The sequence below is a fragment of the Myotis daubentonii genome, chromosome 1 (assembly GCF_963259705.1).
Source record: "Myotis daubentonii chromosome 1, mMyoDau2.1, whole genome shotgun sequence".
NCBI classification, from domain to species: domain Eukaryota; kingdom Metazoa; phylum Chordata; class Mammalia; order Chiroptera; family Vespertilionidae; genus Myotis; species Myotis daubentonii.
This window is the reverse complement of record NC_081840.1, coordinates 11,516,297-11,544,089: the sequence shown is the minus strand read 5'-3', so window position 1 is coordinate 11,544,089 and position 27,793 is coordinate 11,516,297. Positions and strand designations below refer to the sequence as shown.

At 45.9% G+C, this 27,793-nt stretch overlaps 1 protein-coding gene across 3 annotated transcripts in view; it reads left to right on the top strand.

Annotated features, from left to right (window-relative positions):
• KCNK10 (potassium two pore domain channel subfamily K member 10) overlaps positions 1-27,793 on the top strand; it is a 111,558-nt gene that overhangs the window by 75,728 nt on the left and 8,037 nt on the right. For all 3 annotated transcript variants that reach the window (XM_059688776.1, XM_059688766.1, XM_059688786.1), the window contains exons 4-5: positions 760-920; positions 27,570-27,756. In XM_059688776.1, coding sequence (XP_059544759.1) covers positions 760-920; positions 27,570-27,756 — 348 coding nt within the window. The remainder of the gene's footprint in view (positions 1-759; positions 921-27,569; positions 27,757-27,793) is intronic.

Sequence of the window (27,793 nt, the reverse complement as noted above, 5' to 3'; positions counted from 1 at the left end):
CAGTAGGAGGTGTGCAGGAGGCAATTGATCCATGTTTCTCTCTCATCAATATTTCTTACTCTCTATCCCTCTCCCTTCCTCTCTGTAAAAAACCAATAAAATATATTTAAAAAATAAAAGAAGTGGGTGAGGGGATAGGCTGGACTCAGAGATGATGCAGGGTTCCCAGTAGAGAGAAAAAGAGCCACTGTCCTTCCCCCGCTCTTGACTGTTTTCAGGCTTCCCCGGCTAGGGCTGTGTGGTCCATGGGTCCTTTCTGAATGTGTGCTAGACCACATAGCCTCCTCAGTGCGGGGTACCCATGACCCTGGGAAGGCAAATGTTGAAGGCAGCCACAGTCTGGAGGGGCTCATTTCCAACCTAAAAACAACAATGGCGAACCCTTCTTAGGTGTGCAGGTGTCCCTAGACCAGACCGGTCCAGGATGTTGGTGTTTCTGAAATGGATACTACCACTTTCCATTAGAAATGCAATTTTGGGTGACCACACATTTCCTAAAAAGTAACCTAACTAAACACATTAGATCCAGGAAACCTGGATCTCCTTAAAACTATTGACAAGAAGGAAGGAAAGGAGACAATGGGAACAGTGTTCTGAAGTTTACGGGCCTTTAAAATGAAGTGCTACTTCCTAAAGTTCATCAAATTGGGGGTGGGGATGCAGGAAGGTTTGGAAGGGTCTGTGGAGTCTTTGGTTCTGTACTCTAATTTCTCTGCTACCTCACCACTCTCCCTCTCTCTTTTTAATATTTCTCACCAGGGTATGGGAATATTGCTCCGAGCACTGAAGGAGGCAAAATCTTTTGTATTTTATATGCCATCTTTGGAATTCCACTCTTTGGTTTCTTATTGGCTGGAATTGGAGACCAACTTGGAACCATCTTTGGGAAAAGCATTGCAAGAGTGGAGAAGGTCTTTCGAGTGAGTACTGCCTCTATGTCAACCCTGACCTCTGAGATCCAATGGGCTTCGGCCTTTTGGGATCCAGGAGGAATCATCAGGGTCTTGTCATATCATTACCACTTTTAAGGGAATAGTCTGGTGTCACGATCATATTTCCTGTGTGGCTGATGGTCGTCACAGGCACTGTGCCGAAGCTCTTCTCTTCGGTAGTTAGTTTCTGTAGAGTGGGATCTCTGGAATCACAACACAGAGGGTTAAGTATGGATTTGCCAGCACAGATTTTGTGGAGACATGAAGCACACTCCGTTTCTTCTTACAGATGGAAGATGAGTCCTTATGTATTTGCAATAAAGTAGAGAACTGTAAATTCATCCATTTGGTTTTGGAACTTCCATTTTATTTGCAAGCTCGGTGTCTTCAGGATGATCCTGGCTTCTGGGATCTCTTCCAGAGCCTGTCTTTTCTAGGCACTGCTTCGTGCTTTGTATCTGTCTCCCCGTGGCCCCTCCCTCTTTCTCCTTCCACCGCTGTGTTCCCTCAGCAATAGGACACTGATGTGCTAATTCATACTAAGGTGCTGATGGCTGCTATTGTGTTAGTGGGGTTATTTTTTCCTCTTAAGAATACTTACCTTTAAACAAGGAACAAAAGTCTCAACTCAAGCAAAATTTATTTACTAAATATGGCATTCCTGGCATCAATGACAGTCATGTGACATAGATGTGATTGCGGTTCCCAAGGCCCTCTAACTCACACCTATTCATATGATTTCACAGAACACCTGCTTTGCTTTGGTGTAGGGTCATTTCTGCTCTTTTTCTCATTATTGACCTAATGTTCAGGTGTTCCAAACCTTCTTTAGGGAATTTTTCTCATGACTTAATATTTTAAGATGACACTCTGAACTTGTTTTTCCCTCTGAGACAAACAATCACGACCAGCTTTTCTTTAGAAGACTACAGGGAGTTCCCTATGTTAGTTTTGTTAGAACAGTTTCAGTTTGTCAGAGTGGATGAATAAGGCTTAGAGCCACCTTTATAAGCTCAGGGATCCCGAGTGAGAGGGAGCTGCCTCAGTTTACTCCTTAGCAAAAGGGGATGGAATTCTAACCTGCTTTATAATGTTTGGTAATGATTAAATGAAATAATGTATGGAAAAGAGCCTGGCATGGGGCCAGACACGTAGACTTCAGAGAGCTGTGTGTCTGTCTCCTGAATGAAGTGTTTGTTGGCAGGGTAGCCGCCCATTCACATGTCATCCGAGCAGCTCAGCGGCATGTGGGTTTTTCCTGGAATGCCCCACAACCTTTGCTCCCTAAGTGCTGGCTAGTCAGCCAGCCTCATTAGAGCATGCACCCGGCTCAGTGGTCACCATGGAAACCGCCAGAGCTCAAGTTTCTCTGCTTCTCAGAGGTTCAGGTCCGCCTGAACCAGACAGGGCAACCCTGCCTCCAGGAACAGTTCTCAGAGGAGCCCTTCTAGCCCTCACAGCTAGAGAACAGTAAATCTGGCGGAGCAAACACTCAGAAGAACAGGATTCAAAATCCGGCATTTTTATGTTTAAGTAATTTCTCTAGATCATAGTGTCTTTAGTTGTAGAAAAAACTGATTAGACTACAAGCTTTTGAAATTCTTTTTTATAAAAAAAAATGAGGGACTGTACTCTAATCAAGGAAAGAGGTTGCACTCATTTGATGACACCTGCTACCAAATTTGGGGACTTCGTTTCCCCTGATGTATTTTGAACTTCAAGGAGAGGACTGCTCTCCTTCCCCTGAAAGCTGCCTCTCAATGCTCAGTTCAACGGGCCCTGGGACAGCCTCAAAAATCTCACATTTCGTTTTTTTGTTTGTTTGTTTTTTAACTATATTTTATGATTTTTTACAAGAAGAAGGGAGAGGGATAGAGAGTTAGAAACGTCGATGAGAGAGAAACATCGATCAGCTGCCTCCTGCACAGCCCCTACTGAGGGTGTGCCTGCAACCAAGGTACATGCCCTTGACCGGAATTGAACCTGGGACCCTTCAGTCCGCAGCCTGACGCTCTATCCACTGAGCCAAGCCAGTCAGGGCTCACATTTCGTTTTTATGCTGATGCCCACTCAGTTCCAGGAAGCTGAGGGTGGTGTATTATGGAATTAGCAGCATACAAGGTAGGCATTTGCAGCCCAGTGGAGGGCGCTGTTGTCAGGAATGATGAGATCCAGGAGCCGGAGAAGCATACTTCCTGGAGATGCAAACAGCAATTTGGCTTGCTGCATGCGGCCTTGCTAGAAAATCTCCCAGCTCCTTGCCATTCATTTAAACTACATCTAAAAGGCCAGTTACTCTTAGGTGATTATTTGAGAACTGAAAACAACAAAACTTGGGGTTGGGATTTCTGGTTCCCATGGAGAAGGTTCATTGTTTTGTTTTCTCACCTGCTCGGTGACTGTTAAGCCTTTCCCTTCATCGGTTGTGGTTTTTGGGGGATAGAGAGGATTTTTTTGTGGAGTAAAGATAAAATATGAAGTCAGTCTTCCAGCTGTCTATATTCTGAAGTGACAGGATTTGGGTCCTTCTACCACATCTGAGCCTCATTTTAAAGAGTTGCTGAGGGTGTCTGTATTATGTAGGAATGCTTCTGGCTACAGAGTAACAAAATGCTTGGGGTTAGCATGGGGTGAATAAAAGAAAACACCTAAAAAGTCATCTGAAGCTCAGAACTAATTGAGAAATAAACATAGAAATAAACATATGGAGATTGGCTTTATTGCTGATAAACTCATCAGAGGATGTAGCTTTAGCTTTGATGAGGAGGGACTTTTCACTATCTCACCCTCACCCTGCTGCATTGTATTTCTATTGCTGTACAACAAATGATCAGCAATGCAGAGGCTTAAAAAAGCAACACCCATTTGATTTGTTATGTCACAGTCCTGGGGCTGACCACATCCCTGTGATGAGCTAAATTTGAATTCTGTCGGCAAAGAAGTTGGGGGAAACAAATGACAGCCGCTAGCCACACCGGCCACTTACTGGGAAGCTGTTCTCCCTCCATTTGTCGTAAATCAGGTGACCTTTGGGGTCCTTGAATCACTTAGGGGAGACTGGATTAATCTATGGTAACAAATAACCCTCTGCCAGGGTCTGCTGCAGCCCAGGCAGCACTCCAGGCTTTAATGGGTTTGGGGGGGGGGGTAGATGGGGGGAGCAGCTAGGCATCACACACTGGCTCTTAAGGGCTTTGGCCTCCAGTCACAGCCCTTTGGCCTGAACTAGTCACATGGACCCACCCAACCACAAAGGGGCCTGAAATGTTTTGTTTGATCTCCAGGAAGGGGCGGAGGTGGGAAACTGGTGAGCACTAGTACTCTCCTGTGCCCATTCCCTGGGACTATTCCTGGGCACACTGTCTTGCGACAACCATCCCTGGCCTTTAGAACAGAAGGCCTGTCGATGGCTCTTTGGAGAACACGACTCCCGTGAGACTCATCTCACACCCGAGGATTGGAACCTGCGGTTTGTTCAGTGACTTGCCTGAAGCGACTCAGTGAGTTAGTTGGTGGCACAGCCTGGACCCGGACCAGTAATCCTGTCTCCTCGTCCAGGTGGGCCACTAATCTTTACTGTCAGAGGTAGGAGCCACGCCATGGATCCAATGTGGAGTTTAGGTGTTGTGAATATACCGTTCGAAGTCGTGGAGATGATTTTTAAGTATTTACGTAGTACACAGTAAAAGTCCTTCCTCCTAGGTTTCCAAGTGCAGTCTGGGCAGTTGGCGGTGAAGGATGATGGTTTGGGATGACGCAGGCTTGATCTTGGGTCCCAAAGCAGATTTGGGGAGCGGGCAGCCTCTGTGTCCCCTGCTGTGGGCGGGCTCCTTTGCGGGGCCAGGCCAACGGTCACTTGAGAGGATGCTGCAGGAAAACTGGTTTGGTGTTGGACTGGATCCCGTTGTCTTGCTCTGAGCTGGACTTTGGCCTCTGGTGGGAAGCAGCTGCCCCTTTTTCTCTGGCGGGTCAGCGGGCTTTCTGATCTTACTCTGTAACGAAGGGACACTCTTTTCCTTTTCCTTCCTTGGCCTTTTCCCCCAAGGACACCGCAGAAATGTTCATTTGCCTCTGGAGCCAAAAGAGCCTGGGTGTAGCTGACACATAATCACACATTATGCTGGGTTTATTGGTGCCACGATTCCCTGGGGACTTCAGAGCCTGCCAAGTGCTTAAGGCCCGGTGACTACGATCTCAATCTGCTAATGATGCTCAATTAGTGGGCTCGTCCATCACTTTGGATTGCAGGAAGGGGCTGGCAGTGGAAGCCAAGGACTCCTGGAGGCCTCTGCCATGGGCCTGGCGTGAGCGGAGGAGAGATTTGAAGGACACATTTGCAGGAGGCTTCTGTTTCTCACAAGGAGTCTTGAGCTAGCTCCCAGCAGCAGTGGGGTTCACTTTAAAAGATTAGTTTTTCAGGAAGATCAAAAGCCTTGTTTTGGAAACGGGGTGTTCTTTTCAGCTCTGTGGGTACAATGTTCCAGTCCTAATAGGAGTGGAAGTGTTCATTGAGGAATGAGTTATGCACATCAGGGTTGTGCCTAAACAAGTGTGGGGGGGAGCCAGGTAGTGGGCCCGGAGTGCCCCAGAAAGGGGGTGGAACTTCTGGGGAGTCACTCGTAAACCTCTGCGTGTCGGGAATTTTGCAGGGAGACTCGGATTTGTCATTTGTCCAGGAGGATTGGACTGAGGTCAGACTGAATACTATGGCACCTCCGTCTCAAAATCTAGAGATAAGATGCAAATCTGCTGCAGGGTTTCAGTCTATGCCAGACGCTGGTTATGGGCTCTGCTGGGAGGAAGCTGTGCCACAACCCTCTCAGAAAGGCCATGTCACCCTCTTCCTTGTATGAGACCAGAAGGTGCACATTGGTTTGGTGACCTGTCCAAGGTCACCCAGGCCATAAGGAACAGAGCGAGGATTTTCTAACCAGACTGAGTCTGTCCGCTCTCCTTCCTTCCTTCTTTCTCTTGTAAAGCAGGGGTAGCATCTGGTGATTCAGGAAAGTCTTCGTGGGACAGATAAAAGCGAGAACAAGTTCATATTGGCCCTGTGTCTGCTCTCGAAGGGTTTTCCAACTTCATGTCATCCGGCGATAACTTTGAATTGGACCATAGCCTCTGATTCGTTCCTACGCACCTGTTTTGTCTCCCCAGTACTGGGTCGTTCTTAGCAAACATCTCTTGCTCAGTGTTCTCTACTCCTGGAGATGAATCTAGGATTTATTTTTATTTTTTTTTATTTTTTACTTTTTTAATATATCTGTATTGATTTCAAAGAGGAAGGGAGAGGGAGGGAGAAATAGAAACATCAACGATGAGAGAGAATCATTGATCGGCTGCCGCCTGCAACTCGGGAATATGCCCTGACCAGGAATCGAACTGTGACCTCCTGGTTCAGAGGTAACACTCAGCCACCGCAGCCAGGATTTAATGCCTCCTTGCTTATGTCCACGATGTGACTAATGTGAAGGTGGGCTTCTAAAAGGGGCTTGTGCTATCCCGATAGCTGACTTGTTTGACCCACCTCCGAGAGAGAAGTTGATGATATTCTCTACTCTCTGTACACTTTGTACAACCCACTCATTGTTGACAGTAAGAGGAAACACAGCTCACAGCCAAGCCCTTGGGCAGCCCAGGCAGCTGGTCGTGCCCTCAACACCACACTTCGTTTTCTGGGCCCCACCGATTGCCTCCGCACTTTGCTTCAGTGGTTTGGAAAACCTGGATTTGAGGGAGTCAACGCCAAGGTTTTAACTCCCACTGGGTGTTTACTCAGTCCTAAACTCAAGGAACGTGGTAGAGAAGCTCCTCCAAAGCTGTCACCCCATAGAGGAAAGTCTCTGGAGTATTTCTGGGTTCGTTCTCTCCAAGGTTGTGCCCATTGAAGAAATGATTCCACAGATTTGATTAATTAAAGCAGCTTATATCTTTGCATTTGGGGGCCACCACATGCTCTCAATCCACCACATGGTAACCTGTTTCTAAAACTTCCAGGTACTTTTGGGTTAAAACTTTTATGCAAGAATGTTATGAGCACTCATTTCTATTAGTATCCTCGAGTCAGCTTACTAGGTGGACAATTTCCCATAGTCACCCCTCACCCCATTTCACAGGCTAGTGTGGGTCCTTGGCAAGGCACGCTGACATCATCCTATATAGCAGTGATGGTGAACCTTTTGAGCTCGGGGTGTCAGCATTTTGAAAAACCCTAACTTAACTCTGGTGCCGTGTCACATATAGAAATTTTTTGATATTTGCAACCATCGTAAAACAAAGACTTATATTTTTGATATTTATTTTATATATTTAAATGCCATTTAACAAAGAAAAATCAACCAAAAAAATGAGTTCGCATGTCACCTCTGACACATGTGTCATAGGTTCGCCATCACTGCTATATAATAAAGATGAAATATGCAAATGGTCGTTACACCTTGATGCGTAATGACTGACCATGTAACGTCCAGATCACAGATCAGCAGGAGGGTGGGGCAGCGAGCTACAAGCGGGCGGCAGAGAACTACAGGAGGGGGCAGGGCAGCAAGCTATGAAGGGGGGACAAGGGGAGCTACAGGAGGGTGGAGCAGCGGGCAGAGAGCTGCAGGAGGGGGAGGGCAGCAAGCTATGAGGGGGGACAGGGGGAACTACAGGAGGGTGGCAGCAAGCTACTGGCACATGGATTCGTGCGCATGGCTACTATTAGAATAATATCCTTTGCCCTCTTAGAGAACTCTACTTTTAAAAAATTACATTTATCAATGTAAAACAACAACAACGGGTTTTTCTCTTATATTAAGCCCCATGCTACTTGTGTCAGCCAAGCAAGTAATAAACCATTCTAGTGTAGCTTCCAGAAACTGAGGTGCCTAAAAATTGAGAGATGCCTTTGTTGAGCTGCGTCTGCCCATCACGGGCTTACACTAGGTGGCACATTCCTAAATGACTGGTGTGTCGGGAGTCGATAAAAAGTAGCTTTAGAACTTCTCACTTTAGGAAAGGGAAAATGATTAGAATACATCATTACTGGGAGGCGAGCCAGTGTTTGGGGCCCTTTACCCCAAAGAGACAGCTCCCTTGGGAGGTGCCAACCTGCCAGGCACAGCCTGGTCACACTGCTGGGCAGGCTCTGGTGGCTTTGTATAAGGGGGGGCTGCCTGCTGGCATGGATCCAGCCTACGTAGGAGAAATACACTCTGTGATTCTGGGGGGAAATGCTTTGCTTTTTATTTTCTGAGAAGAGCTGCATTCGTGTATCACAGCATTTTTGACCTAATGGTTTTGAACTGTGTCTTGGAGTTTATTGCTGAGCTTTAGCCTCTCGTTAGTAGAGAGCTGTGGTTCTCCCTCTGTGGGCGGTGGGTCCCCAGGGGCCTGAAGTGCTATTTTAAAGGACCGAGAATCCTTTCGTGCATCTAGCATTGCTGGTAGAGAGAATAAAGACTATGTCTCCTTCACACATGTGCTGCCCTTTTCCAAATGTATAGAGTGGGGTTGTCATCCCTTAAGTTCATTTTAAAAGGTGATAGTATCTTTCTTCTTGATATGTTTTCACAATCAGTGGGTACCAAAGGTTCTATTGTTCTGTGGGGATTGAGGAATTTTTTTTTATGTTCCAAAAGGATTCCTAGCCTCAGAAAAAGTTGGGTACAAAGGGATAGAGCAACGCTGGCTTTTCCCATCAGCACTGTTCCCATGTTGTTTTGGGGGGTCTTTTCCCCCATGGAATTAACATTTTTGTCCTGGCCATAGTCACATAGTTTCAAAGAGGTTCTCAATTAAGGTAACCCCAGGAGTTACTGGGGTGCTATAAAGCCTGCTTCCGCTTTTTCTTTATCCCTAAATTTTTATTGTGGTGAAATATGCATTACATAAAATTCTAGCTTGTGTATTTGACATGGCTTGTGTATTTACCATATTAGCTGTTTAAAAATATACAGTTCAGTGGCATTAAGTCCATTCACCTTGTCACCACCCATCTCCAGAATTTTTTTATCTTCCCAAACTGAAAGTCTGCACCCATTAATGATAACTTATTCTCCCCATGCCCTCAGCCCCAGTCACCGCTGTTCTACTTATGGGACTGCTCCAGATACTTCTCATAGTGTTTTTCCTTCTGTGTCTGGCTTGCTTCACTCAACATAATGTCCTTAAGGATTCATGCACATTGCAGCACATCAGAACTTCCTTCCTTTTTAAGGCTGAATGATATTCCATTGTATGTATGAACCGCATTTCGTTTCTCCATTTATCTGTTGATGGACAGTTGGCTTGCTTCACCTTTTGGCTACTGTGAATAATGCTGCTATGAACACCACGGGTGTGAAAAATCTGTTCAGGTCCTTGCTTTCAGTTCTTGGGACAAACCTAGAAGTGGAATTACTGGATCATATGGTATGTCTGTGTTTCACTTGTTCTTCTCTGTTTCTTTTTTCTTCTTCAGCTTCTATGGGCCACAAAGACAGCACTGGATAACTTGCTAGGTGATTGTCCCTTATGTTTTAGCTGCTCCGATAGCTGCCATTCTGTTACATTGGGGGCAAAGGCGAGAGGCAGGGCCCCATGCTGCGCCTCCCTCTGGCACCTGCCCCCTTCCTGTCCTCACCTCCAGCCATGCCCCCTGCTTATGCCCAGCCTGCTCCAGCTCTGGCACTGCAGCAGAGCTACTGGGAGGGAGGTGGCCGGATGCCAGGCCACCTTGGGCCTCTGCGTGCTGGTGACATCTAGGCTCCCCCTTGCCTTGCCGCGGCTCTGAAATCCCTTTATTCACCCTGTAATGATTCCCTCTCCAACTCCCCTCACAGCTTTTCCTTCATCCCCTTCCCAGTTCAGTTTAATGAGCAATTATCAAATAGCGCCTTCTACAGTGGCAGCCCTGGGATATGGGGCAGTAAACAAGAGACAGTCTTCTCACCTGAGAAGGAAACAGGCATGCATAGAAACCAATGTTGCCCTGGCCGGTTTGGCTCAGTGGATGGAGCATCAGCCTGCAGACCAAAGGGTCCCAGGTTCGATTCCAGTTAAGGGCAGGTACCTTGGTTGCAGGCTCCTCCCTGGTCAGGGTTCTGCTCATGCAGGAGGCAACTAATCAATGTGTTTCTCTGACATTGATATTTCCCCCTGTCTTTCCCTCTCTCTTCCCCTCTCTCTAAAAATCAATGAGAAAATATCCTCGGGTGAGGATTAAATTTAAAAAAAGACCAATGGCTGGGGTGGGCAGCCTCTGAGGTCACACTGCCTCGGTGCCTAGGTCATGTGACCTTAGGCTGTGCCTCAGTTTCCTCGTTTGAAAAATGGGGATACAATCCGTAGCTACCTCTTTCGGTACTTAGCTGATGCTTGTGAGCAATGCCTGGCATGCTGTCAGCTCTCCATAAGTGGTGAACATGGCTATGACAGGCACCTGTCAGCTGTGGAAACTCAGAGGAGGGACTGTGGATTCTAGCTTGTGTATTTGACATGGCGTGCATCTTCGGGGATGCACCTGTCTTATGTTGCTAATGAGTTGTTCTCGTTAGGTAAAGCATGAGGGGCTTGAAACTAAGGGCTACTATGTCTTTCTTTCCCTGTACCTCTGCTCAGCGCTAAGCACTTTGGAAGTGTTCAGTAAATACCTCATTGATTGCGAATTCATTGGGGATGAGAGAGAGATGGACTAGATTCCTTCTCACATACCCAGGGTGTGCAGGCCATGCAGCACCCCTGACAAGCCCAAGTGAAGAAGAGATGTTTGCTGATGCTGCTCTCAGTCCTACCTGTTGGGTGGAAGGGCTTGGAGCTGGGACTCAACTCCCATCACCAGTCATTGCCCCTGGAGGAGAAGTTGCATTGGTCATGACTCAAGAAGAATACAGAAGGTCTGAGTGTACCCCTGCCAGTCTGTCTGTGCAAGAGAGGAGGTTGTACTTGCTTTCTCAGCTGCACTTAATGGGCTACAACTGTTTACGCAGATGTGTCCATGATATTCCACTACATACATAGATTCTAGTAAAAGGAAGATAAAAGAATGAGAAGGAATTTATTTTAGCTGCTTGGGGGTTGCCTTTCAGCCTGTGGGTGCTCTTACTAGATCTTGAACACATGGGCCAGTTCATCTATACTAATAATAGAGGAATATGCAAATTGTCCAGGACACCATCACAGTAACAGTAACAACCAGCAGGCTGCATGGGGTGACAAGGCCGGCAGGGGGATTAGTGAGGGACAACCAAACGACTGAACAGCAGGCTGCATGGGGTGACCAGGCCAGTGGGGGGCGGGGGCAGTTGGGGGCAACCAGGCTAACAGGGGGGACAGTTAGGGGCGATCAGGCAGGAAGGCAGGTGAGCAGTTAGGAGCCAGTGGTCCCAGATTGTGAGAGGGATGTCCGACTACAGGTTTAGGCCCAGTCCCCAGGATCGGGCCTAAACTGGCAGTTGGACATCCCCCAAGAGGCCCCAGATTGGAGAGGGTGCAGGCTGGGCTGAGGGGACCCTCCCCTCTCCATGCACGAATTTCATGCACCAGGCCTCTAGTATTTTTATAAAGCCTCAGTGTTCCTAGGCATTCTTCCCAAAAGAAAACTGGCCCAGCTAGATGGAGCAATGTCCCCTAAGTTAGTTTTTTCCACTCCTTGTTAGAAGTAAATTTTATTGTAAACATTAACAATCTTTCTACTGGAGCCTGGGGAATGGTTGAAAGGGCTCATGTTAAGTTATTATTATTAATATTGTCTGTCTACCTATCCACCTCCCCCCAGGTTCCCTTTTACTGCCAAGTTGGTACAAACCAATGCATTGGACATCCCCTATTGGTTATCAGAACTTTCTCTTCTAATTTAACACTGCTTTGCAGTTTAGTTTGAAGAGTTAATTATAAATAGATATAGATATAGAGATAGAGATAGAGATGATAGAGATAGAGATAGAGATAGAGATAGAGATAGATATATTATCATGCAGTTAAAAAAGGAAAGGAATCTATGTTTGATTTTAAGGATAGAGTACAGAAAGCTTCTGTGTGATTTTTTTAAATGAATTTTGCTGAGCACCATAACAGAGTTGGCAGCAAAGCTAACAAGAAAGCAAATAGCAACATTTAAAATGAAATGCATGACATATAAGTGCCATGTGGTGTTCTCTCAGGGTTATTACAACTTTCTCTTTGGCTTTCTTTTTTCTCTTTGCTTCTTGCTTCACTCCGCTTTTAAAATTTTTAATTATTCTCAGCCCTTTGATTCTGCATTTCTGTTAGGTTTATTTCTCTCCCGCCTACCCTTTGGAGATGCTTCAACCTCTTCTTCATGGGAGAGAAGGAAGAGGGCCTGTCCAGATGGCCATACAGCCAGGTGCCACCTGCTTCTGGGAGCCTCTCCCGGGGAGCGGAGGGCTGCTATGATCACCCTCTGCCTAGGAAATGCTTTCCATCTTTTCTACTTTTTTTCTTTCAGTGAGGAAGGGAGAGGGAGAAAGAGAGATAAAAACATCAATGACAAGAATCATTGATCGGCTGCCTCCAGCACACTGGGAATCAAGCCTGCCACAACCTGGGCATGTGCCCCAACTGGAAGTCAAACCATGACCTCCTGGTTCATAGGTCGACGCTCAACCATTGAACCATGCCAGCCGGGCTTCTATTTTTTTTAATTATCACAGGCCTTTAGTTTTAATAAGCTTCCTTTAAAGTGTCTTAAATTCAAATTCTCTCTTATGATTAGGGAAACAACAGAAAACAAGCCCACTGATCAGATTTTGTGGAAAGCTCATATTGACCAAACATTTAAAAGTTTGTCACAGTTAGCACTCTTTCCCGGAGTAAGGTCCTTGACGACAGTGTTTGGGGAGAAATCTGTTTCCACAGGGGAAATTGAAAGGCCTGGGAGTGTGCACTGAACACGTCACAGCCCGTCACTTCCAGACTTTCCCATGTGATGTTTACGGTGCTTCCAACCGTCCGCATCCTCTTCCTGCTCTCAGGGTAGGTGTCAGTTCTTCAAGGAGGTTTTATTCACTCCTCAGTGTGGCCAGCACCTGTTCCCCCTTCCATCACACCGTGCACACCCCCAGAATAGCATTCATCTCTCTGATAGGAGGTATGCGTTCGATGCCCGCTATGCCCATCAGCCTGAGAGCTCTGTGGGAAGAGGTCCAGCCTGACCGGTCAGCAGTGTCTAGCTCAGGGCGTGGCACCCAGACCTGGTGAATGGATGAGCATCGCTAGATATGACCTCATACATTTTGATATAGAAAATGACCTTGAAACCAAAAGGAGTACCGTATGCAAATAAATGTCAGTGGAACAAAAAACAGTCTTAACCTTTGAAATGTCATTATTTTGATGAAAGGGCTTTTTAGTAGGGGAGCTGTCCATTGATGATTATTACATGTGGCCTTTCTCTGCTCAGGAACCTTCAACTCATTAGGCGATGCCTGTAAGTGTAATTCTATAGATTTCTCAGCAGGTTATAAAAAACTTCCAGAAGCTCCTTAAGCACAATACACAGTTTAATTGTATCCAGTGGTGCTCAACCCTGTAATACCAAAACCCACCCTCTTTTCAAAATTGGTGAATACATTTTTATTGATTGTACTAGGGTGACATTGGTTAACAAAGTATATAGGTTTCAGGTGTGCAATTCTAAAATACATCATGCTTATATTGTATTGTGTCCAACACCACCTTTTGTACCAATCCTTATTCATGACCTTTTACCACATTGAAATGAATTTTATATTAGACTAGAGGCCCAGTGCATGAAATTCGTGCAAGGGGCTTGGCCCTCACAGCCTCAGCTGCCTCACGGCCACACCCACTGGTCATTCCAGAAGGTCGTTCCAGAAGGTCATTCCACCATCTGGTCTAATTAGCATATTAGCTCTTTATTATGTAGGATGGTGCAACTTGCCTACACAGCTAATTTTGAAAAATTCAACACTATTTTCTAGCTACAACATGAAGGAGAAAAAAAAAAGGAAAGTCACTTACAATAAATAATACATGTTTCAGTAATAGGTGCTCGGTCATGAAACCCCAGGGGACCTTCTGAAGCAGAGGGACCCTTGCATCTATATGTAGAATGCCGTAGCTCCCAACCTAGGCTGGTCAGGTGCATCAGATCCATGACTAAGATGCCACTAGGGACTTCCCCGTCAGTGATACGGAAAATGGAGAACAATCCTTGGCAAGGCTCCAACTAATCAATATTCAGGCTTTTCTCAATTTACGTAGAAATCATATTCTTGTAAAATTCAGCCTATATTGAAGCAGTACCAAACAGGTGTTTGTGTGTGTGTGTGTGTGTGTGTGTGTGTGTGTGTGTGTGTGTGTGTGTTTATGTATCAAAGGGAGTTCTCAGCTTAGGTATTATAAACATAAATTTTGTCCGTGGGACATTGATAACTCATGCTAACTTTGGGATGATTCTCTGATTTGCGACACTAAGGCTTGTATTACAGGAAGCACCTCTACCCACTACATGCCTGGAGTGTCCCTCCAATTGTGTGACAACCACAAACATCCTCACAGATTGACCCGTCTCTTCCCAGGGTGTTAGGATCTAAACAGGGTTATAAAAAATAACTTTCAGGAGCTCCAGTGTAACTTTCCAGAGTGCACGCACATGATTTTTATTCTCGTGTCAGTGGCCATGTTCAAATAGTCAAGACTCTCCCCTGGACTCAGTGCCTGTGGTATTAATATTCAATCCAAGAAGTACAGATGTTGTGCATGTGTGGGATGTGCATCCCTGCGCCTCTCCATCACATGTGCGCTTCCTAGCATTCCACGTTACAAAATCCTGGCAGTTTATCTCTTGTGGGATGAAGAGTTTTGTCTTATATCCTTCATAAAATAGTTTACCTTAAACAGTTACTCTCGTATTTTCTCTGGGGGCTAAAAAAGAGGGAGCAGGTGTAGAAAAAACGCGCCATGGAGGGCACCCAGGATGCAAAGATAGTGCGACACACAAGCAGGTAAACAGCAAACCAGGAGGAGCTGGTTGATCGACAGGGGAACATGCCAGGAACCAAGACAGCCGGGAGGAGGACCCTGTTGCTTAACCAGAGGGTGGAGGGCTTCCTGCAGAGGCAACACTGGAATTGTGTTTTGAGGAGTAAACAAGAGTTTGGGAAGCATGACAAGGGGAAGGACATCCAAGCAAATAGAACAACCTTTTTAAAAGGCCCAGAAGCCTCTGGCTGGTGTTTCCCAGTGGTTAGAGCGTCAGCCCATGCACCAAAGGTTGCGGGTTCAATTTCTAGTCATGGGCGCCTTACTGGGTTGCAGGTTCGATCCCCAGCCCCAATGGGAGTGCATGTGGGAAGCCACCAATTGATGTGTCTCTCTCATATTGATGTTTCTCTCTCTCTCTCCTTCTCTCTCTCTCTCTCTCTCTCTCTCTCTCTCTCTCTCTCTCTCTCTCTCTCTCTCTCTCCCCCACCCCTTCGCTCCGTCCCTCCCTTCCACTTTCTCTAAAAATCAATGAAAAAAATATCCTCAGATGAGAATTGACAAAAAAAGGCACAGAAGCATGGGCTGGTGCTATATCTGAGCACCAATAAATGATCCAGTCCCTTTGGGTAAGGTGCAAAAATAACTAGCATTATACACAAGACGGAGAGGGAAGGCAAGTGCTTGCCAACAGCAGGCTCCCAGCACTTTGCTCAGGAGGGAGGTACGGGTTTCTGTAGGAAGAGGAGGTGGCCCTGGCAGCGAGCGGGCTGCCATGACTGAATTGGAACGAGGCTCCCCCCCAGCTCCCACCGCCACCTTTGGCAAACGTCCCTGGGATTACAAAGGCTCAGACAAGGCCCATCTCTCTTACTTTACTGTGGGGAATATCTACGCTCATTCTTCTGGTTTTCCCTCAAGGGCATGGCCATCACCCCTTTCCCAAAGAAAGGAAGACAAATTGTATGATTTTCAAGGGCATTGTGCTATTTCTGGAGGGAACCACGTGGTGTCTGTGAGCATGTTCGTTGTTTTCTCTTTCCCTTTTCTCCTCATGATTCCTCTTCCTCTCCTCCTCTCCCACCCCGCCTCCTTTTCCTCGTCTTCCGTTGCAAACATTACAAAGAGAACACATGGTCACTGTGGAGACCTTGAGAAACACAGAGGAGTACAACGAAGCAAATAAAATCCCCTGAAAATCCATCATCCCAGAATTCCACCACTAACGTGCCACTGATTGTACCTGTGAATTTTTTCTCTTTCATCTATAGTTAGCCCAAATCCCGGCTGCTCCACTGGTCCTGCAGCAGGCCCCTCCCCAGCTCTCCTGTCCAAGGTCCCCTGCCCGCTAGACGTGTAGGGGATGTCACCCATGGCTGTCCTGGCCACAGCCTGTGTTCCCCATTAACTCCCCTGGATTGCCAATCACTGCTCTAACCACCGACTTCTCTTGCCAATGCTGCCGGTCCCTCCTGCAGGGGCAGAGCCCTCTGCCTCAGTCGGGGGTTGCTACTGGGAGGAGGCTGGCACTGCTCCTCCTGTACCGCCCATCCCAGGAATGGACACAGCTCCTTCCGCACCACGGCCAAAATGAGCTAAAGTTTTTGATAAGACTCTTCTGAAGATTAGGAATGTCGGAGACATTCAAGTGGTTAAATCAGATCTGGTTACCGTTCTGGCTGATCTTGAAGCAGAATTTCAAACCGGCCACTGGGGCCGGGGGGGGGGGGGGGGGGCCGGGGGGGGGCGGGGGCGGCTGTGACCCTGACCTGCCTCCAAGTAGCCAAGTCAGCTTACCCTACCTCCAGGAGACACACTTGTGGGCAGGCAGCTTGGCTGAATTGTGAGAAACCAACTATTGTGATTTACACAGAAAAGAAAGCTTTAAGAAGGATATGGGATCGTTACCAAATCCTCGGGATGGTTGGAGACCCGCACTTGGAAGGCAGCCAGCTGAGAACAATGACCCAAATCATGCCACAGGCTGGTTGGTCCTGGAAGAAGCCACCGCAGTGTCTGCCTGCACAGCCAGCAGGGCCCACTTGGAAGACCCTACGAGATGCAGTTCCTTCCTCCCCAGGAGGAGTGGCTAGTCTGTCTCCAACCCTAGCCCTCGGGGCAAGGAAAACTGGTCCTGAAGGCATGCCTCTGAGGATCTCCATCTTCAGTTAGAAAAAGCCCTTGGGATACAGGAGAGAGAAAAGAGGGAGAGGAAAACACACAGAAAATCATCAGGTGGATACTTCAGGACCAAGTCTGTCACATCTGCCTCCCTGGTCTCTGGTTTATCTATATTTTTTAGAGAGAGGGAGAAGAGAGAGAGAGAGAGAGAGAGAGAGAGAGAGAGAGAGAGAGAGAGAGAAAGGAGAGAGAGAGAGAGAGAGAGAGAGAGAGAGAGAGAGAGAGAGATCAATTGCCCCCCACACACACACCCTGACTGGGGGTCAAACCCACAACCTGGGCATGTGCCCTGGCCAGGAATGGAACCCTCCACCTTTCAGTGCATGGGACGATGCTCCAGCCAACTGAGCCACACTGGCCAGGACACTAGTGTCTGGTTTAAAGCCTGACAGGTCTCCACGGCTGGGGGAACCTGGTGGCATGCTTGTGTCCTTGCAGTGGGGAGGCTGAGAAAGTGGGTAGCGGGCATCCTTCAGCTTCTGCATTGGGAAGAGTTCTCTGTCTTTCACCAAAGCAAAGAAGGGGATTAAGATGATGGGCAGACCAAAGGAATGACCGGTGTCCTCTAAAGCGACAGTGCCCAGTCGTCTCATTCCTTTAATTCCCTCACAACTTGACAATGGGGTGGTGTCGTTCCTTAAACAGCATCCTTGATGGTCATGAACAGGATGCTCCAGGCTGAGTGTCACCAGCATTGGTCCAATCCCACTTGCTAATCTTTCTTCCAGCCTGCGGGGAGCATCGGGAGGCCTCAGTGTCCTTTTCTGCTCTCCTTGTTTCTGGTCCTCTGCGGAGAACTTTTCCAATGAGCCCATGAACATCCCTGCTAAATACTTCGCAGGGATGAATTCACCTAAAACTATATTCTAAAAAGAATACGTTTCTAAGAAAATATTATCTGCAGAGATGCAACCCTACCTAAGGGTAGACCACTCTGCCCACAGCTGCTCTCATTTGCATAGCTAAACAGCCCAGTCATTTCATGAAAGATGAACGTATACTTTAGTCATTACATTAAACTCCGTTAAAAGGTTTGTATATAAGTTAATTCTTTTAAAAGGAAAAAAAATGTACCAATTAACTAACCACAAGGATATTCATCATGTGTGTTCAGTAATCTAAACAAGCTTCTGTTCGATTATTCTAATCAAACCCACATTCTAATCAAATTCATTCTAATCAAATTAAAGAACAAGGCTGCCCTTAATAATGGAAGGTGAATGATAGATGAATAAACACAGATGGGTTATGTATTCATTTATTTGTCTCCAGTTCATGCACACTTAGAAACTGAAATTTCCTTGGACATTTGTATGAAACTTGAGTGAGGTACAAAGAGGACAAGTCTATCAGCATGTCAAGATAGCCACTCTGGCCCAGCCAGTGTGGCTCAGTGGTTGAAGTCTAATATTACTCTAGTCCTCTGACACTAGAGAATATGGCTTCTATCTCTGGACAAATGGGGTTCCTAATACAGCCCAGAATTCGACAGGCGATTACTAGAAGCACTCACTTCTTGAGGGCAAGTTGCTCCCAAAAGGAGGGCAGGGGAGAAAGACCCCGTCCTTGGTTCCTTGGCCAGAATAAGAGGCTGAGTCCATGTGTGTAGTGGGTAAAGTTCTAGGAAAGAAGCATCAGGGGTGGGAGGGAACGTTTATCCTGTTTGGTGGAATATTGTGCCTTGACTATTGTGGACTGCTTGGACAACAAACTTTGACTTTGAACCTTTGTTAGCCAGCAGAGGGAGAAGAGTGAGCACCTTTCAGCTGTCTGTAGCACTGTGACTGTAGTAATATTTTGCCTGTGTGATGAGGGGAGCATTTTAGGGTAAAGCCATTGTTCAAGTGCTGCTGACATCTGGGTAAAATAAATGTGGGGTTTGGGTGCGTGAGCAGCTGGGCAGGGCATTTATCGAGTTGCCAGGAGTTATGCTGTTGATCTGGCTCATCAGGCGGCGCCCTCTTCCCCCACTCCGCTCCTTTCCATGGGTCTGCCTTTCTCACCTCATCGAGAGAGAAAGATCATTCTTCAGCCAAGGTGACCTCTAGATGGTTCCTACATCAGTGCGATTACTTATGTGACATAGTTTCTGAATGCTTAGCTAACAAAGATCCAATGACCGTCCATTGCACTTGGCATATTTGTGTGTTCCACATGCCGGAGCTACAAGAATATTCCTTTCTTCTCTCTCAGGTGATGTTTTTAATCAGTGGTATGTCATTCAGCACTAACCTTTGTCATCAATAGCCGGACCAGTGCTGGGCACCTAGGACAGCGACACAAAACATGTTTTCAGTCCTAGACTCAGACATCTCTTCCTCCCACCTACCCACCCACTTTGTGTACAGACTTTGTGTGCAGGATGAAGGAACTTTTTCTTTTTTAAAAAACTTGTGTGTTCCTTGCAACTATGTGCTGACTTAATTGGTTGAATTTTGAATGCAAAATCTTGTGTGTTGATAGAGTATTATTTTAAAACTAGTGGCCCAGTGCATGGGTTTGTGCACATTGAAAGGAAATTAATTAAAAGAAATATTTTAATATCGCTATTCACCATTTCTCTATAATAGTGTCATAGATGAAAGAAAATTAGTAAAACATATATGAAAATAATATATAAATTGATTAATAAACAATAACAACATGATATAAGAACAAAGAAATTATATAAAACAACAAAAATATGATATAAAAAGAACATTGATAAAAACAATGACTGACAAATTGATTAAACTTATTCTAATATCTCCCTGTATACCACATTAAGAGTAAAAACACTTTCCAAGTGCTTGAATGATTTTACTTGTGAAGTATTTACAACTTTAACATCACACGCTCTTTGAACTTGAGAGAAAGCAACACACGCGTGTGATTGGTGCCAGCGAGAGCTTCACATGTATGGTGCATGTGCAAGTCAACATTTATTTTTAAATTGCCAGTGCGTGCCATATGTACCGACTGGTCGGTCAGTCGGTTAGACAGACGTATGGTCGGTCACTTAGCCTTTTATATATATAGATGTTAAAAGCCACTGACTTTGAGAACAGAAAACTTTCCAAGATTTTAATTGAGATGTTCCTGGAGTGGAACAGCTGAGAATTTTTATTGTTTGTGGATTTAAGGTTTTATCCATCCCAGATACACCTATATTGGCATTTCAGTGATAAAAGCAATTTAATAGTAATATGAAGTGTTTTCAAAAACTGCATGATGGTACCAGAAAAATACTGAGTTGGCCAATGTTAGAGAGTCAAATGCTAGCTATAGCTTTATTTTTTTGTATAGCTACTATTTATTTGTGTATTCAGCTTTTGAGTAGGACATTTCCCATAGTCTCCATGGAGATTTTGCTGCATGATTCTCACTAATGTGTGGTTACAGTATCTCTTCCATGGGGATTATATGAAAATGGCATTTTAAAAGTCTCCTTGCCCTGCTCAGGTGTCTCAGTTGGTTGGAGCATCATCCCATTCACCAAGAGGGTTGCAGGTTCAATCCCCAGTTGGGGCACATGTAGGAGACAACCCATTGATGTTTCTCTCTCCTCTCCTCTGCCTTCCTCTCTCTCTCTCTAAAAATCAATGGAAACATATCCTCAGGTAAGGATTATTTTAAAAGTCTCCTCAACACAGAAGGCCAAGAGACAAATGAAAACATTCTCAAAGTCACTAATCATCCAAGAGATTCAAATCAAAACGACAATGCAGTATCATCTCGCACCTATCAGAATGCCTTTCATCAACAAATCAACAAACAACAAGTGCTGGAGAGGATGCAGAGAAAAAGGAACCCTCTTGTACTGCTGGTGGGAATGTGGACTATTGCGACCAGTGTGGAAAAGAGTGTGGCGTTTCCTCAAAAAATTAAAAATGGAACTCCCCTTTGACCCAGTAATCCCACTTCTTAGGAATATATCCCAAGAAAACAGAAACACCAATCAGGAAGGATATATGCACCCCTATGTTCATAGAGGCAAAATTCACCATAGCTAAGATTTGGAAAGAGCCTATGTGCCCATCAGCAGATGAGTGGATTAAAAAACTGTGGTAAATCTACACAATGGAATACTATGCTGCTGTAAAAATGAAGGAATTCTTACCATTTGCAACAGCATGGATGGACCTGGAGAGCATTATGCTAAGCAAGATAAGCCAGTCAGAAAAAGATAAATATCACGTGATCTCACTCATTGGTAGAATATAATGAGCAATATAAACTAATGAACAAAAATAGAGCGAGAGTCATGGAAGCATTGAACAGACTGTCCAACCTATGAGGGAAGTTGGGAGTGAGGGGATAAGAGATCAACTAAAAGACTTGTATGCATGCATATGAGCATAACCAATGGACACAGATGTGAGGGGGGCCATGTGCTGGGGTTGGAGGCTGCTGGGGAGAGGTCAATGGGGAAAAAAGGAGACTGATGCAATATATTAAACAATAAAGAATTGAAATTTCAAAATAAATAAAATAAAAGAGGAAATTTAAAATGTAAAAAAATAAATACAAAGTCTCCTCATAATCTATGTCAATGGTTCCCAACCTGTGGGTCACGATCCCTTTGGGGGTCGAACGACCCTTTCACAGGGGTCACCTAAGACCATCAGAAAACACATATATAATTACATATTGTTTTGGGGATTGATCACTATGCTTTAATTATGCTCAATTTGTAACAATGAACTTGGGGGTCACCACAACATGAAGAACTGTATTAAAGGGTCACGGCATTAGGAAGGCTTAGAACCACTGATCTATGTGGTGCTACATGGATATTTGTTGTGATGTTGAAAGTAGTATTAGAAGTGGCCTATTAAAAAGAAATATTTGTGGAAAACATCACAATTTTGGAAAATAAAATCAATTCTTGTGTGAGGCAGGTCCTACTATCTTTCCATTTGGAAAAATTACTCTCAGTTCAATTGTATTACCCTGGCAATATGTCTGCATTTCAACAAAACAAAACTGAACCATAAGTGACAGCTGGTCATGTCTAGCTCCTGTCCTAGGATCTTTATCCTGGTATCTTTATTTTTATAAAATATCTCCAATGTCTGGCTAACCATCACAGCAAGTGCACAATTTCTCACCTAGACACAACTTGGGTAGCTAGTCTCAGAATTCTAAGAAACCACTTAAAAGTGAAGAAAAAACGCATGGTCATTGGAGAGGGGATAAAAATCAAGTAAAGAAATAGCCCACAGGTGAATGGAAATATACTTCCCCTCTAACATAACTTGTGGAAGTAAACAAACACAGGCAGGGCGTATGCTTCCTGAGAACTGGACATGAGGCTCAGCCCTCTGAGGTCTGAAACTCGCCAACACTTCCAGAACGGTCCGCGCATACATCCCTTCCTCGAAGGGGCCTCTTAGAGCTGGCTCCCCTGCCTCCTGATTAATGATGCTTATTTCTCTCTGACATAATTGCATGTGTAATTTTGAGAATTAAATGAACCCCACAGAAGGTAGGTTTCAAGTTCTTCAAAAATTCCTACAGTTAACATCAATGGGACACAGGAAATAGCTTTGCATACTACTGTTTGCACAAGGAGATGGAAAGAAAACATTATCTAATCAACAAAGTGGGAAAACAAGATTTGGACAGATACGCACAACAATCCTATCACTTCTGCCCAAATATTGTATCAAACCATCTTTTCTGGGATAACAATTTTGTCAGTCCAAGAACACATTAGCTCAGTCAGATCTGGACTCACCCAAGGTTTTTGCCAGCGGCTCTGCTTACTGGTAAATAAGCAATGAGATTTTGCCTAGCAACCCCACCTTGGAAACACAGCTGGATTCCCTAAGTGGTGGGAGCGGTGGGGACAGGGCGAGGAAAGCCACGCCCGCCTCTCAGGTCCCTCTGCAGCGGGTTCCTGATGTCACCAACATTATCTGCAATTCTTGGCAGTTTCAGAAGGATGATCAAGATCTAGGGGGAAATTAATTGAAAGGCAAATAAAAACTGCTTTCAAGCTTGTGAGCTAAAACCATCTGGCAGCATTCTGGAGTCAGCATAGAAGAACCAATGAAGACTTTTCTCTTATTGAAAATGAAGTAATTACAATGAGAAAGTGTATCCAGGAAGGGACGACCAACAGTGACCTCCTAAGCTAAACAAAGATGATCTTAAGCCAGCCCTGAGGGAACATGCCTTAATAGCAATGGGCAGCATCCAGCCTGGGACTGTCCACATCGAAGGAAATATTTGAACTTTGACATAAAAAACAGTTGCCCTGGCTGGTGTGCTCAGTGGTTAGAGTGCCAACCCACACACTAAAGGGTGATAGTTTTGACCCCCAGTCAAGGGCAGATACCTAGGTTATAGATTTGATCCCCAGACCCAGTTGGGGAGAGTGCTGGAGGCAACCAATCGATATGTCTCTCACGTGTCGATTCTCTCTCTCTCTCTCTCTCTCTCTCTCTCTCTCTCTCTCTCCCTCTCCCCCTCCCTCCCTAAAAATCAATGGGAAAAATAACCTCAGGTGAGGTTTAACAAAAAGTAAAAACAGTCATTAGCGATCATTGAGCACTTAGCGAGCACTGTGCTAAGGGCTAACACACTTATGTAATCTTCCAAACCGTCCTATGAGGTGGATTCTCTTTCTCCACAGAGATAAGATGCACAGAGGAGTTGAGACACTTGTCGGAGATCGCTCAGCTGTTTAGTAGTGGGGACGGGATGTGTCTAGGCAGGCAGTCTGCCCCCAGACTCCAGGTCCTCAAACACCACTTTACAGTATATCTAACAGTTGCAGGGCCAACCAGACTAAGAAGCCCAAGATCTCCGAATGAAATATAAGATAGTCTATGATTCTATCCTGAAAGCCACTGTTTCAAATGTTCAAATAAAGCAACTTTTTAAAAAAAATATCTAGAGGGCAGAAAAAACACGAGTATCTAGAATAACATATATTGCTAAAAACCCTACACCCACACGCCTTCCTTTTATACTGAAGCATGGGTATTCACATTTACACACACACACACACACACACACACACACACACACACGCCAGACACTTGATTTCTTAAGTCCCTAAAATACCCCACTGATTAAATTCTCCAAGCCCCTGAGCATCACCCCACCATGTCTGGAGGAAGCAATCCAGGGACAGACGAACTTGTTGGCTTGGGTAGTGAGCAGTGCTGACACGTGTACCTGGCTCAGAAACTCTCCAGCAGACAGTAGGCTTTGTTACACACCTCCCTGTCTGCCACCAGACCAACCCCATCCCTCGGCCCACACCCTGGAGCCTGAGAGTGTCTCCAGCTGCCTCCAGACTTGCCGCCCTCCTTCCCCAACCTCCGCCTCATTTCATCTGCAGTTGCGTTCACATCCTAATTTATGACTTAACAGGTGTCTCACAAACATTTAATTCGCTTTAATTTCATTATGCGTTTGAGGAGGACGACTTATAAGTGGGCGGGGAATGGTGTTCCCATTGCCAGCAATTAATTAACCTCTGGTACGATCTCTTTTGGGGCTCTGGATTTTTGCTCATGTCTGCAAACAAAACTAGGCTAATCATAACTACCTTCCTGGATTCTCAGAGGGGCTCAGCTGCCCCCACAGGGTCCTCCCATAATAGCCAATATGGAAATTCATACAATGGGTGAAACATTCCCTGGGGTTCTCAGGTAATTTATCCTGACATGATACTTTTATTTGTGGGGGGAAATGGTATTTCATGTACAGTTTCGAAAGTGTCAATAAAATATCTTTTTTTTCCCAGATGGCTTTTCTGAGGGATGGGCACAAACCCAATTATTGTTCCCTGTTCTACATACTGAGTGTCCCCTGGGGAGTTAGAGCACATGGCTTTTTTTTATAAAGAAGGATTGTAGTTTTGTAGCTTTTTTTATGCATGTTTAGGGAATATATATTGATCTGGGAACTGGAGCGTAAATAGTGCTGACTTAGATTGGTGCAGATAATATTCTCCGTTATCACTGTTCTTACTCATTTCATTGCCCTCTCCATTCTGCTATGTTGACTATACCTGGGACTCGGGACCCCAATCAAGTGGGGCTGCTTTTTGGGGGGTTTGATTACAGGCAAGCGCAGCTTCCCCCTCTTCAGCTCTTGTTCATTGGAGCTTTCCAGTGAACAGGCAGCACCCATGTTTATCCCCAAAAATCAGCGAGGAAGAGAAGGGTGGGAGGAAGGGACACAGAACTGTAATCAGCCTTCCCGGCTCTGAGACCTAGTCATTTCCTTGGCTGTCATTTTGGGATGGAGCCACGTGGCCGGTGGTTGGAGAATCTCTCTTAACCGTGTCTGTCCTGGGAAACCTGGCCCAGGTGTCACTGCCGGGACGGAAGCTTCAGAATTCCTGAACAGGTGGTCCAGCCACAACTTTGTATTCTCCATCTTCCTTCCCAGAAGGGAACCAGGTGGCCTCTTCCTCGTGGAGGCTAGTCTGGTTTCTGTTGTTAGGGGATGGCTCTGGCAACTTTGTTTGAGCTGGTGAGTTGTTGAATGACTTGAAAAGCTGTTTCTGGACTCTTTTCATTACTCCCTGGACTGAGTTAATCACCTCAGAATCCTATTCTCAGCTCTGCCCTTAATTAGCAGCAGCACCTATGCAAGCCCCTTCACCCCTCAGCTTCTGTTTTTGCATCTGGAAGTGAGGTTTCTGAGCGCACGGGTCCCTGCACTCTGAGCCGTCTGCCTCCTAATTCACCGGGAGGCAATGGCTGGAAAAAAGATCACCTGGTAAGGATTTCCTGCACTGACTGCCCTCCACGTGGTGGACTTTCGCAGAAAACCAATCCAGGCGGTGTGGCAAGGCCCGGGCACTCTGGTGTTCACTATAGATTTATGACGGCATATTGTTTTGATGAGGTTATAATACTAGGGTCTCCCGAAGACAGTCTCTGGTGCCAATTCCGGCAGCTTTGAGACCTTCAGGATCATTCAGCTCGGAGGCAATGCCACGGTTTTCGGTGTGTGTTCAAGGGGAACACCACTGATGCCTCTGACCCACCTCTGGCCTCCATCAGCGTCCTTCCCCTTCCAAATGCACTTCGACCTCTTCACTATTGACTCCTTCAGAAGCTGATGTGAGCTGACGTGCCTACTACCCATTTTCCACAGTGACCCTGCCATCCTGACTTCAACTCCTGCCCCGACCCTTGTGTGTGATTCAGCAGCAAACACGATGACCACAGCACAGCTTAGACACGTGTATTTAAAGGAAAAGTATAACTGTCCGACCTCAGCCGGGGAAGGAGGGTGAGGACACACGCAGGGACTTGCCTAGGGTCTGTCACAAATGTGAGCGGGGATGGCTGTGTATTTTCTCTTCAGCCAAACATTCTGGCCTGTTTCAGGTCAGTTTTTATGGTGTTGTGTTGTGTTTTGTTTTGTTTTGTTTTTAGAGGGGGTGGGAGGTTAGCAGCATCATCCCTTTTTTTAAAATATATTTTACTGATTTTTTACAGAGAGGAAGGGAGAGGGATAGAGAGCCAGAAACATCGATGAGAGAGAAACATCGATTAGTTGCCTCCTGCACACCTTCTACTGGGGATGTGCCTACAGCCAAGGTATGTGCCCTTGACCAGAATCGAACCTGGGACCCTTCAGTCCACAGGCCAACACTCTATCCACTGAGCCAAACCGGTTAGGGCAGCAGCATCCCTTTGATGCAAGGGAACCCAGGGAGAGACCCTCACCAGCACTGTGGAGAGCCCCAAACCCGGCCGCCATGAAAACTGGCAGCAAGCCCCTCTTGGGAGTTCCTTATGTTTTCCACCGGTGAGAAGGGGAGACAACGTCTGCCTGCACTCATGAGCCACGCAGAGGGCAGCTGAGGTCTGAGCCCAGCGGGCTTCCTTGGTCGAGTCCATGAACTGGCCTCCTGGGGCCTGGGAAGCACCCAGAACACCTGAAAACACCTGTGTGTGCGTTCTTGTAGGGGAAGGTCCACGGCTTTCATCAGATTCTCTCACAGCTGCCCCAGGCCAAAGAGAGGTTAAAAGGCACCGACAAGTTTGCTCATTAGAAACCACACATGAGTGAAATCATATAGTACTTGTCCTTCTCTGACTGGCTTATTTCACTTAACATAATGCTCTCCAGGTCCATCCATGCTGTCGCAAAGGGTAAGACTGACGAACAAACAAAACAGAAACAGACTCATAGAGACCGACAGCTGTCAGAGGGGAGGGGATGCGGGGCAGGGTGAAAAAGGGGAAAGGATTAAGCAAAAAAAAAAAAACAACTCATACAGACAACAGTACAGTGATTATCACAGGGGAAGGGCGGAGGGAGGGGGAGGTAGAAGAAGAGGGTAAAGGGTGGGGGAAGTAAAGGGTGATGGAAGGAGACTTGGGATGGTGAACACACAATGTACAGATGATATATTTTAGAATTGAACACTTGAAACCTCTCTGATTTTATTAACCAAGGTCACCCCAATAAATTCCATTTTTAAAAAGCCTCTGACAGAATACATTTTCTTCTGTATCTCTGGCTCCAGGGCGATGAAACTGACTTGTCTTTCTCCTTTGCTGTTCCCAGAAAAAGCAAGTGAGTCAGACCAAGATCCGGGTCATCTCCACCATCCTGTTCATCCTGGCCGGCTGCATTGTGTTTGTGACGATCCCTGCCGTCATTTTCAAATACATCGAGGGGTGGACGGCCCTGGAGTCCATTTACTTTGTGGTGGTCACTCTCACCACGGTGGGCTTTGGCGACTATGTGGCAGGTGAGCACCCCGGGCATCCCGTCACCAGGGCCCCCGT